The sequence below is a fragment of the Molothrus aeneus genome, chromosome 21 (genome assembly GCF_037042795.1).
Source record: "Molothrus aeneus isolate 106 chromosome 21, BPBGC_Maene_1.0, whole genome shotgun sequence".
In the NCBI taxonomy this organism is placed as follows: Eukaryota; Metazoa; Chordata; class Aves; order Passeriformes; family Icteridae; genus Molothrus; species Molothrus aeneus.
Window position 1 is genome coordinate 2,096,515 of NC_089666.1, and position 11,162 is coordinate 2,107,676.

At 57.1% G+C, this 11,162-nt stretch overlaps 1 protein-coding gene across 1 annotated transcript; it reads left to right on the top strand.

The window, feature by feature from the left end:
* The first annotated feature begins 317 nt into the window (after positions 1-317).
* On the top strand, positions 318-9,893 carry MFAP2 (microfibril associated protein 2). The gene is made up of 9 exons (XM_066564101.1): positions 318-332; positions 4,882-4,972; positions 6,869-6,955; positions 8,050-8,076; positions 8,166-8,252; positions 8,818-8,859; positions 9,039-9,126; positions 9,225-9,298; positions 9,735-9,893. The coding sequence occupies exons 2-9, from the start codon at positions 4,936-4,938 to the stop codon at positions 9,836-9,838; spliced, it is 546 nt and encodes a 181-aa protein (XP_066420198.1). The 5' UTR covers positions 318-332; positions 4,882-4,935; the 3' UTR covers positions 9,839-9,893.
* The last annotated feature ends 1,269 nt before the right edge of the window (positions 9,894-11,162 follow it).

Here is an 11,162-nt window from a genome sequence, read left to right on the forward strand (position 1 = left end):
AAGAGCTGACGAGGTGGCAGAAAAATCCTCGGAGCTGCTCCTTCCATCCCTCCCTCCCTCCCTGCAGCCCCACAAACCCCGGCCCGCTCCGCGCGGGATCCTCCCCCCTCCTCGCTTTTCCATGGATTTAAAACTCATCCCGCGGGGGAAAAAAACCCCAAAAACAACAGAGCACCCCGTCCCCGGCGCCCCTGGCAGCGGTGCGGTCTCACGGGTGGGTATTTGGGGTTGTTTGGGGGTTTTCCCGGCTTTCCCCCTCCCAGGCAGCGCGGGAGGAGGAAGGGGCCGGCTCAGGTGTGGCTTTAGGACCCAGCGGATCCCCCGTGCTGGAGGTAGGAGGTTTTTTGGGTTTTTTTTTTTTTTTTGTTTTTTCGGACTCTCATTTCAAGAGTTTTGGGGAAGCAGAGAGAGGAGACCGAGGCGAGGGCAGAGCCGGCACTCACTGGTAAGGACCAGGCGAGGGAAACCCCCCCCAGTTCCCAGGAATTCCGGGAACCCCCCCCACCAGCAGCAAACGGGGCTGAACCCCCATTTTGGGAACTTTGTGAAATCATCTTAAAAACTCCATCGGTTAAGAGCTTGGAAAAGTTGTTTTCAGCTTTTTAACCTCACAAAGACAAATCCCCTTGATTTTTGGGGGGCTGAAGGAACGGCAGCCGGGGGGGGGCGAAGGGGCCCTTCTGTGAGGCCTGACAGTTACTGGAGATTTTTAACCACTTCCAAAAATTCTAAAAATACCCTAAAGCCTGGAGGAAGCCGTGGGTTTGTTGGTTGGTTTTGTTGTTTTTTTTTTTTTCTTTTCCATCCTGGAAAGAGATTGTAGAAAATGGATCTTTTATTCTAATTTATTTTTTGGGGGGGACGGGCCTTTTCCCTGAGGAAAAGGTGATGTGTGAAAACAGGGATGGGGGCACCAAGTTCCTTACCTCTGTCGGGGGCCAAAAAAATTGGAATCCTTTAACATTCCCTTTGTTCTCCTATTCTCTGGCAACGGGAGAGCTCAAAAAAAAAAAAAAGAAAAAGAAAAAAAGAAAAAAAGAAAAAAGAAAGAAAGAAAGAAAAAAAAGGAAAAGAAAGGAAAGGAAAATGGGGGGGAAAAAAGAAAAGCTGAGGGAGGGGGGAAATGCTGGGGGAAGGTGGGGTTTAGCAGAATGAAAGGGACTGTGGTGTTCTTTCTCCGGGGTTGATTGTTCCCAGATGTGCAGTTGCAAAAACATCTGGCGCGGTCGCGGTCGGAGCCGCCGGACCCCTGCACGGAGGGAGCGGAGCCTGGGGAAGGGAAGGGAAGGGGGAACAGCGGGGCCCTCCCGGCGGGGAGCGGCCGGGCCGGGGGGACGGGGCTGGAGGCGGCTTCATCCCCTCCTCGGTGGCCTTGGTGAAGGGATGATGTCGTGGGGATGTCGTGGGGATGTCGTGGGGATGTCGGCGTCGCTCCGGGGTCTCCGTCGGGAGCAGCCGCTGGCGTCGCCGTCGGGGCAGACGTGACCCGACTGTCCCCGTCCCGTGGCCAAACCCTGCGAGCTCCGGCCAAGATTGGGGGAAATTCAGGGAATTGGAGCTCGGGAGAAGCTGTGCAGGCTGGAAACGGGGCTGGCAGGGAGGGCACTGCGGAGCCGTGTCCTTGGGAGGGCGGGAGGATGGCAGGGGATGGTTCCAGAGGGGGTGTCTGTCCCTCCATCTGTCCATCCGTCCATGGATCCATGCCTTCATCCATCATCCATCATCCATCCATCCATCCATCCATGGATCCATGCCTTCATCCATCTGTCCATCCATCCATGCCTTCATCCCTCTGTCCATCCATCCATCCATCCATCCATCCATCCATCCATCCATCCATCCATCCATCATCCATGCCTTCATCCATCATCCATCCATCCATCCATCCATCCATCCATCCATCCATCCATCCATCATCCATGCCTTCATCCATCCATCCATGGATCCATGCCTTCATCCATCATCCATCCATCCATCCATGGATCCATGCCTTCATCCATCCGTCCATCCATCCATCCATCATCCATGCCTTCATCCATCCATCCATGGATCCATGCCTTCATCCATCCATCCATCCATCCATCCATCCATCCATCCATCCATCCATCCATCCATCCATCCATCCATCCATCCATCCATCCATCCATCCATCCCTCCCTCCTTGCTGGGATGCCGGCTCTGGTGTCCCATGGGATCCTGGCACCTGCAGAGCCAGCAGAGCTCGGGATGGGCTCCCCCAGGCCCCCTCCCCATCCCCCGGGTGCTGTCCCAGACCCCAGCTCTGCCAGCCTGGCAAAGCCTCCGGTCCCTTTAATCCCGGGACATTCCAGGGCGGCTCCTGGGCCGTGGGGAGCAGACAGGGCCTGTCCCACCGAGGTACAGCCGGGGCTGAGTGTGCTGATCCAGCCCGGCTGGGACCGGCTCCGTGGATTCCCAAAGCCGGGAGGGTCTGGAGTCAGCACCTCCAGCAGCTCCTGGAATGGAGAGGAGGAGGAGGTTCCCATGGGATGAGCTCTGTGGGGAAGGGGCTGCAAGACGTGGTCCTGAGGGTGCCCTGATGGTGCTGGAGAGGACCTGGGGATCAGAGGGTGCAGGACAAGGGCCCTGGAAGGTGCCGTCAGTCACTGGGGTGGCTGGGAAATGGGACTTTGGGCATGGAGAGGGATGGGATCCCTGGAAGGTGCAGAATGGGATCCCTGGAGGATCCCAAATTCTGGTGCAGAATGGGATCCCTGGAAGATCCCACACTCTGGATCTGGTGCAGGATGGGATCCCTGGAGGATCCCAATCTCTGGATCTGGTGTGGAATGGGATCCCTGGAAGGTTCAGGATGGGATCCCTGGAGGATCCCACATTGGAGCAGGATGGGATCCCTGGAGGATCCCACATTGGAGCAGGATGGGAACCCTGGAGGATCCCACACTCTGGAGCTGGATGGGATCCCTGGAAGGTTCAGATGTGATCCGAGGAGGATCCCACCCTCCAGAGCCGCTCCCTGCCGGGGTCTGGGCTGGGAAGCTCTCCCGGCACGGGGGGTTGATGTTCCTGCTCCGCAGGGATGAGATTCAAAGGGCTCCTCCCCCCCGTGCCTCAGTTTCCCCGCTCCGGCAGCAGAGCCGGGATCGCCCGGGGAGGATCTCCCCACCCGAGCACCGGGAATGCCAGTGGGATTCATCCTCAAACCCTTTCCCCTGGATTTCAGAGGAGTTTTGGGGGAGAATTTCTCTTTTTCCCTCGATTTTCCCCCTGGAGCTGGCTGGGGATGGGGGAAGGGCTGCCGGCATTCCTGGCGGCTCCCGGCCTTGGCCCCTCGTCCCGCCGGGAGCAGCAGGCTTGGAAAACGCCGGGAAGCGCCCGAGGCCACCAAACCCCACGGGATTCCTCTCAAAATCCGGGATTTTCTCCTCAAATCCCCACGTTCCTTTGGATTTAGGGGATGCCTGAGCTAATGCAGCAATTCCCCAAAACAATTCCTCACCCAAGGAATTGGAAACCTCGGGAAAGGAGCCCCAAATTTCCATTCTGGGAGGTCTGGGCCTCTCCTCCTACACCCTGGGAGTGATCCTGACATCCTGGGAATGATCCCAGATCCTGGGAGTGATCCCGGGAATGATCCCAACATCCTGAGAGTGATCCCAACATCCCGGGAGTGATCCAAACATCCCAGGAGTGATCTCGACATCTGGGAGTGATCCTGGAAGCAATCCCAACATCTTGGGAATGATCCTGGCAGTGATCATTCCGACATCCCAGGAATTATCCCGACATCCCAGGAATTATCCCAGATTCTGGCAGTAATCCCGACTCGCCAGTATTGATCCCGACATCCCAGGAATGATCCTGGGAGCGATCCCACATCCTGGCGTTTCTCCTCCCCACTCTGCCCGCGGGATATTCTGGGGTTTGGTCCTTGCAAATCCCCTGGGAATGGGCGGGAAGCATTTTTGGGGAAATTCTTTGATTTCTGAAGACTGGGAGGGGGAGGATGTTTTTGGAGCCAGCTCCCGGGGACACTCGGGAAGGGGCAGTGTCCCTGCGTGTCCCTGCGTGTCCCTTGGTATCCCTGAGTGTCCCCGTGTGTCCCTGCGTGTCCCTGTGCACCCCTGTGTGTCCCTGAGTGTCCCTGTGTGTCCCTGTGCACCCCTGCATGTCCCTGTGCATCCCTGCATGTCCCTGCATGTCCCTGTGTGTCCCTGCGTGTCCCTGCATGTCCCTGCATGTCCCTGTGTGTCCCTGTGTGTCCCCGTGTGTCCCTGAGTGTCCCTGCATGTCCCTGTGTGTCCCTGCGTGTCCCTGTGCACCCCTGTGTGTCCCTGAGTGTCCCTGCATGTCTTGAGTGTCCCTGCGTGTCCCTGCATGTCCCTGCATGTCCCTGCGTGTCCCTGTGCATCCCTGCGTGTCCCTGCATGTCCCTGAGTGTCCCTGCATGTCCCTGCGTGTCCCTGCATGTCCCTGTGTGTCCCTGCATGTCCCTGTGTGTCCCTGTGTGTCCCTGCATGTCCCTGCGTGTCCCTGCGTGTCCCTGCGTGTCCCTGCATGTCCCTGTGTGTCCCTGCGTGTCCCTGTGTGTCCCTGCATGTCTTGAGTGTCCCTGCGTGTCCCTGCATGTCCCTGCATGTCCCTGCCTGTCCCTGTGTGTCCCTGCATGTCCCTGTGTGTCCCTGTGTGTCCCTGCATGTCCCTGCGTGTCCCTGCGTGTCCCTGCGTGTCCCTGCATGTCCCTGCATGTCCCTGTGTGTCCCTGTGTGTCCCTGCATGTCTTGAGTGTCCCTGCGTGTCCCTGCGTGTCCCTGTGTGTCCCTGTGTGTCCCTGCATGTCTTGAGTGTCCCTGTGTGTCCCTGCGTGTCCCCTCCCTCTGAATTCCCTCTGTTCACACCCAGACTCCTCCGGCTGCATCCCGGCCGCGCTCCCGCCCTTTTCCGTATTCCAGCAGGATGAGAGCGGCGGAGCTCCTGGTGCTGTGTCTGCCAGGTGAGTCCCCAGCCACAGGTGCCACCCCCGAACCCCCAGCACCGTTTGGATCATCCCAATCCACATTTTCTAGCTCCACTTTTACCCGTTTTCCTCATTTTTAAACCCCAAGACACAACTGGAGGGTCCAAACTCTCATTTTCAGGATCTAAACCCCATTTCTAGAGAGAAAAACCTAAATTTTTTGTGCCCCTAGCCTCATTTTTGCATCCCAAAACTTCATTTTTATGCTCCAAATCCTAATTTTTAGGTCCCAAACCCTCATTTTTAGATCCCAAACCCTCATTTTTGTGTCCCAAAACCTCATATTAACATCCCTAAACCTCAGTTTTAAGTCTCAAATCTTCACTTTTGGAGCCCAAAACTCTGATTCTGTGGTTGAAAACCTCATTTTTTATGGTGCAAACCCTCATTTTTAAGTCCCAAGTGCCCTTTCAGAGGTCTAAAAGTTCATCTTAATGCCCCAAATCACATTTTTAAGGCCCAAAGTCTGGTTTTGAAAGTCCAAAGCCTCTGATTTAGAGGCCGAAGTTTTGTTTATGGACCCAAATGCTCAATGGTCTGGCCCAAAGCCTCATTTTTACCTTCCAGAATCTCATTCCGTGGATCGAAGCCTCCAAAAAATGCATTTTTAGGGTGCAAAGTGTTAATTTTTGGTACTAAAGCATCACTGGAGGGATGATCAGGAGGTGGCCACAACTCCTAGTGATTTTTGGGTGGCTGCGCCATCGCTCATTCCCTGTTACTCCCCAAAGTTCCCCCAAATCCCACTTTGGGCTCATCTTTAGGTTGGGAATGGCTCTGAGCCGGCACCAAGTGAGTGGGGACATGGAGGTGGCACAAAATGGGACAAAATCCAGAGAAATGGGGTTTATAACCCCGTGGGCTGGCAGAGGGGATGGCAGCGAGCAGGGAGGGGAGCCAGGAGAGGTTTGGGTGAAAGGGGCTGCACCCAAAGGGGGGGACACAGGGAAACATCTCGGGGTGAGGGAAGGGGGCCGGAGCCTCAAACCCTGTCCCGGCAGCATTCCCGGGGTGCTCCTGGGGACATGGAGGGATGGAGCAGAGGGATAGAGCGTGGGCTCAGCTGAGCCCCATTCCCGGGATTCCAATCCCTTCCTGGATTCCAATCCCTTCCCGGGGTTTCCAATCCCTTCCTGGGAATTCCAATCCCTTCCCCAGGATGCCGGCCCTTTCCTGGAGATTCCAATCCCTTCCCAGGGATTCCGGTCCCTTCCTGAGGATTCCAATCCCTTCCTGAGGATTCTGGTCCTTTCCTGGAGATTCCCATCCCTTCCCAGTGATTCCAGTCCCTTCCTGGGGATTCCAATCCCTTCCTGGAGATTCCCATCCCTTCCCAGTGATTCCAATCCCTTCCCGGGTATTCCAATCCCTTCCTGGGGATTCCGGTCCCTCTGACTCTTCCACACTGGATTTGGAGCCGTTTCCCCTTGGATCCAAAGCCCTGAGGACAGAGGGGTGGGATTGGAGATGGTGGGAGCAGGGATCAGGCTGGGGGTGTCTGTGGGAACCCCAAATCCTGGGCAGGGGGTGTCTGTGGGATTGGGGGGATGGTGGGAGCAGGGAACCCCAAATTCCTGGGCTGGGGGTGCTGTGGGAATCCCAGATCCCAGTTTGGGGTGTCCATGGGAATCCCAGACCCAGTTTGGGGTGTCCATGGGAATCCCGGACCCGGTTTGGGGTGTCCATGGGAATCCCAGATCCCGGTTTGGGGTGTCCATGGGAATCCCAGATCCCGGTTTGGGGTGTCCATGGGAACCCAAATCCCTGTTTGTGGTGTCCATGGGAATCCTGGACCCGGTTTGGGGTGTCCATGGGAATCCCAGACCCAGTTTGGGGTGCTGTGCCCCCGCTGAGCCCAGCCCTGTCCCGCAGCGCTCCTGGTGCAGGGACAGTTCAGCAGGTTCGAGGGCATCACCTACCCCGAGCCGGTCCAGTACTCCCAGTACGACCAGCAGGCAGGTGAGAGCCCCGCCCCTTCTGTCCCTCTCCCGGACAGACAGACACCCACCCTCTGATCCAGACAGACAGACACCCACCCTCTGATCCGGACAGACAGACACCCACCCTCTGATCCGGACAGACAGACACCCTCTGATCCAGACAGACAGACACCCACCCTCTGATCCGGATGGACAGACACCCTCTGATCCAGACAGACAGACACCCACCCTCTGATCTGGACAGACAGACACCCACCCTCTGATCCAGACTGACGGACACCCACCCTCTGATCTGGACAGACAGACACCCACCCTCTGATCTGGACAGACACCCATTCCTCTGATCCGGACAGACAGACACCCACCCTCTGATCTGGGCAGACAGACACCCATCCCTCTGATCCGGACAGACAGACACCCATCCCTCTGATCCGGACAGACAGACACCCTCTGATCCAGACAGACAGACACCCACCCTCTGATCCGGACGGACAGACACCCTCTGATCCAGACAGACAGACACCCACCCTCTGATCTGGACAGACACCCATCCCTCTGATCCGGACAGACAGACACCCATCCCTCTGATCTGGGCAGACAGACACCCACCCTCTGATCCAGACTGATGGACACCCATCCCTCTGATCCGGACAGACAGACACCCACCCTCTGATCCCTCCCTCTTGTGCTCCACCCCTGGAATTCCCAGCCTTCCCAGCTCCTCCCTGTGCTCTCACTGACAATTCTTTATTAAACCTTTATCTTTTATTAACCTTTTATCCAATTCCTCATTAACCTTTTATCCAATTCCTTATTAAACCCTTATCCAATTATTTATTAACCCTTTATCCAATACTTTATTAACCCTTCATCCAATTCTTTATTAAACCTTTATCCAACTATTTATTAGAACTTTATCCAATCATTTTTTGAACCTTCATCCATCCCCAATCCCCACCTGTGGGAAGTGGCCCAGGCTCATCCCTGGAGGGGCTGGAGGGATTTTTCCTGACCCACCAGGGAATTCCAGGGATCTCATTTCCCTCTCCCAGTCCCCACGGGATGAGCTCTCTCCCCAGACCCTCCCTCAGCCTGTTTCTGTTTTATCCCCAGAAATTCAGGATTACTACGACTACCACGGTGAGTGTTTCCCGCTGGGATACTGGGGAGGGGGGGAGATCAGGATTTGGGGATTTGGGGATGTCCCTGCACTGGGTCTGTCCCTGCAGATGTCACCCCCCGAGCCCCGGAGGAGCAGTTCCGGTACCAATCCCAGCAGCAATCCCAGCAGGAAACTGTGCCAGCCCCGACCCCAGGTGGGTGACAGCCCCCAGGGATGGGTGACAGCCCCCAGGGGTGGGTGACAGCCCCCAGGGGTGGGTGACAGCCCTGCAGGAAGGGTGGCAGCTCTCAGGATGGGTCACAGCCCCCAAAGTGGGTGACAATCCCCAGAGTGGGTGACAGCCCCTGGGGTGGGTGACAGCCCCTCCAGGACAGGTGACAGCCCTGAAGGAAGGGTGACAGCCCCCAGGGTGGGTGACAGTCCCCAGGGTGGGTGACAGCCCCCCCAAGCCCCCCAGTCCCGGGTCTCTCTGTCCCTTCCCTGCCCCCCCAGCCCAGCTGTGCCCCCCAGAGCAGCCAGTGGGTGCCAAGGGTGCTCCAGGGAAGGGGCGAGGAGACACTTCTGCCTCATCCTGAAATTCCCTCTCCTGTGCCCCTGTCCCCTTTTCCCTGTCCCCCTGTCCCATTCCCTGTCCCCCTGTCCCATTCCCTGTCCCCCTGTTCCCTGTCCCCTTGTTCCTCTCTCCCCATCTCCTGTCCCCTGTCCCCCTGTCCCATTCTCTGTCCCCTGTCCCATTCTCTGTCCCCTGTCCCCCTCAGCTGCGGTGCCCGAGACGGAGCCCACGGAGCCGGGACCGCTCGGTGAGTGCCGATCCCATTCCCGTTCCCTGTGCCGGGCTCCGACCGGAGCGGGGCTGTGCCACCGGGGGGGACAATGGGGGCTCGGGGAGGCGACAATGGGGGCTAGGGGAGGCGACAGTCGGGGCTGGGGGAATCGCCGGGTGAGGAATTGCCGGGCATTGCCGGTTCCCTGCCCGCAGACTGCCGGGAGGAGCAGTACCCCTGCACCCGGCTCTACTCCGTGCACAAGCCCTGCAAGCAGTGCCTGAACGAGATCTGCTTCTACAGGTGCGTGAGGGAGGGGAAACATCCCTGATCCCTCTGATCCGGGCTTTTGGGAACCCTTCCTCTTTACATCCCCATCCTTTCTATCCCAAAATTTCCAGCCTCCGCCGGGTTTATGTCATTAACAAGGAGATCTGCGTCCGCACCGTGTGCGCCCACGAGGAGCTGCTGCGAGGTGAGCGAGAAACCGGCACCGTCCCCATCCCAGTCACGATTTTCCCCATAATTCCGGGGAGGGAAAATCCGGTGAGCGAGAAACCGGCACCGTCCCCATCCCAGTCACGATTTTCCCCATAATTCCGGGGAGGGAAAATCCCGCGGGACCCCCGGAGCAGAGCGGGGTGGGGCTGTGCGGTGGGGCCGGGGTGTGCCCCGATGGGGCGGGGGTCCCTCGCTGCTCCGGGGGTCTCGGGAGCTTTGGTCCCGCGGGATTTTGGGATGGGGCCGGGGTGTGCCCCGATGGGGCGGGGATCCCTCGCTGCTCCCAAAGCTCCCGAGACCCCCGGAGCAGAGCGGGGTCGCCTGTGCGGTGGGGCCGGACTGGGGGGCTCCCCTCGCTGCTCTCCCGGAGTTCTCCCGATTATCTCGGGATAATCCCTCGCTCTCCGCAGCCGACCTGTGCCGGGACAAGTTCTCCAAGTGCGGGGTGATGGCCACGAGCGGCCTGTGCCAGACCGTGGGCGCGTCCTGCGCCCGCAGCTGCGGCGGCTGCTGAGCCCCGGCCCCGCTCCGGACCCGCCCCGCGCCGCTGCAGCTCCCGTGCATGAACGAGCAGCTCCCCGAAACCCCGGGATCCCCTTTTTCTTTGTGCACATAATAATTAAATCGGGGGGGTTTGTTATTGCTGTGCCTTTCTCTGTTCCGCGGGAGGGGGAGCCCCGGAGGGTCCCGCAGAGAGTGGAGGGGCCCTGCGGCTCCCAGCTCCTTCCTTTGGGGTTATTCCAAATTTCTGGGTTCCCGTCTCCTTCCTTTGGGGTTATTCCAAATTTCTGGGTTCCCGTCTCCTTCCTCTGGGGTTATTCCAAATTTCTGGCCTCCTGGCTCCTTCCTCTGGGGTTATTCCCAACTTCTGAGTTCCCGGTGCCTTCCTTTGGGATTATTCCCGATGTTTGGGCTCCTGGCTCCTTCCTCTGGGGTTATTCCCAACTTCTGGGTTCCCGTCTCCTTCCTTTGGGGTTATTCCAAATTTCTGGCCTCCTGGCTCCTTCCTTTGGGGTTATTCCCGACTTCTGGGTTCCCGGCGCCTTCCTTTGGGATTATTCCCAATTTCTGGACTCCTGGCTTCTTCCTTTGGGGTTTATTCCATATTTTTGGGCTCCCAGCTCCTTCCTTTGGGGTCATTCCCAATTTCTGGGCTTCTGGCTCCTTCCTTTGGGATTATTCCCGATTTTTGGGCTCCCGACTCCTTCCGTTGGGGTTATTGCTGATTTTTGGACTCTTGGCTCCTTCCTTTGGAGTTATTCCCAATCTGGGGGGGGTTCTGACAATTTGAACAATTCCCAGTGCTGCACACAGGGTGTAGGATGATTTGGGGTGTTTAGGGGGCTTTGGGGTGTAAAATGGTTGGTTTTAGGGTGGCATTTGGGGGATGTAGAGGCTCATTTTGGGGCCTGCAGGAAGATGTGCAGTATGGAAATGTTTGGGGTAAGGTCTGGGTCACTTACAGACAGTCAAGGGGTTTGGGGTGGGTTTGGGGTGTTGCCCAGTTCCCCTATAGAGGGTGGTGGGTGAGGTCTCACAGTGAATTTCCCCTCTCTAGGATGAATTTCTCCTCTGTAGGTTGAATTTCCCCTCTATAAGGTGCATTCCCCCCACAGGATGAATTTCCCCTCTATAGGGTGTATTTCCCCTCTGTAAGGTGAATTTCCCCTTTATAGGGTGAATTTCCCCCCAAAGCTTCTCTCTCATCAATAGGGTGCAGATTTATCCTCATCATTATTTGCTGTTTATTACGATTTCTTATCCTTTACTCTTCATTATTAATTATCATTATTGGGTTTTAATTATTGCTTATTTCTATTTATTGTTCATTATTCTTA

Bases quoted from the DNA above. Each gene is read 5' to 3' on its own strand.
- MFAP2 (XM_066564101.1), top strand. From the start codon at position 4,936: ATGAGAGCGGCGGAGCTCCTGGTGCTGTGTCTGCCAG. The intron at 4,973-6,868 runs GTGAGTCCCCAG...CCTGTCCCGCAG, and splicing joins CCTGGTGCTGTGTCTGCCAG to CGCTCCTGGTGCAGGGACAG. The intron at 6,956-8,049 runs GTGAGAGCCCCG...TTTTATCCCCAG, and splicing joins CCAGTACGACCAGCAGGCAG to AAATTCAGGATTACTACGAC.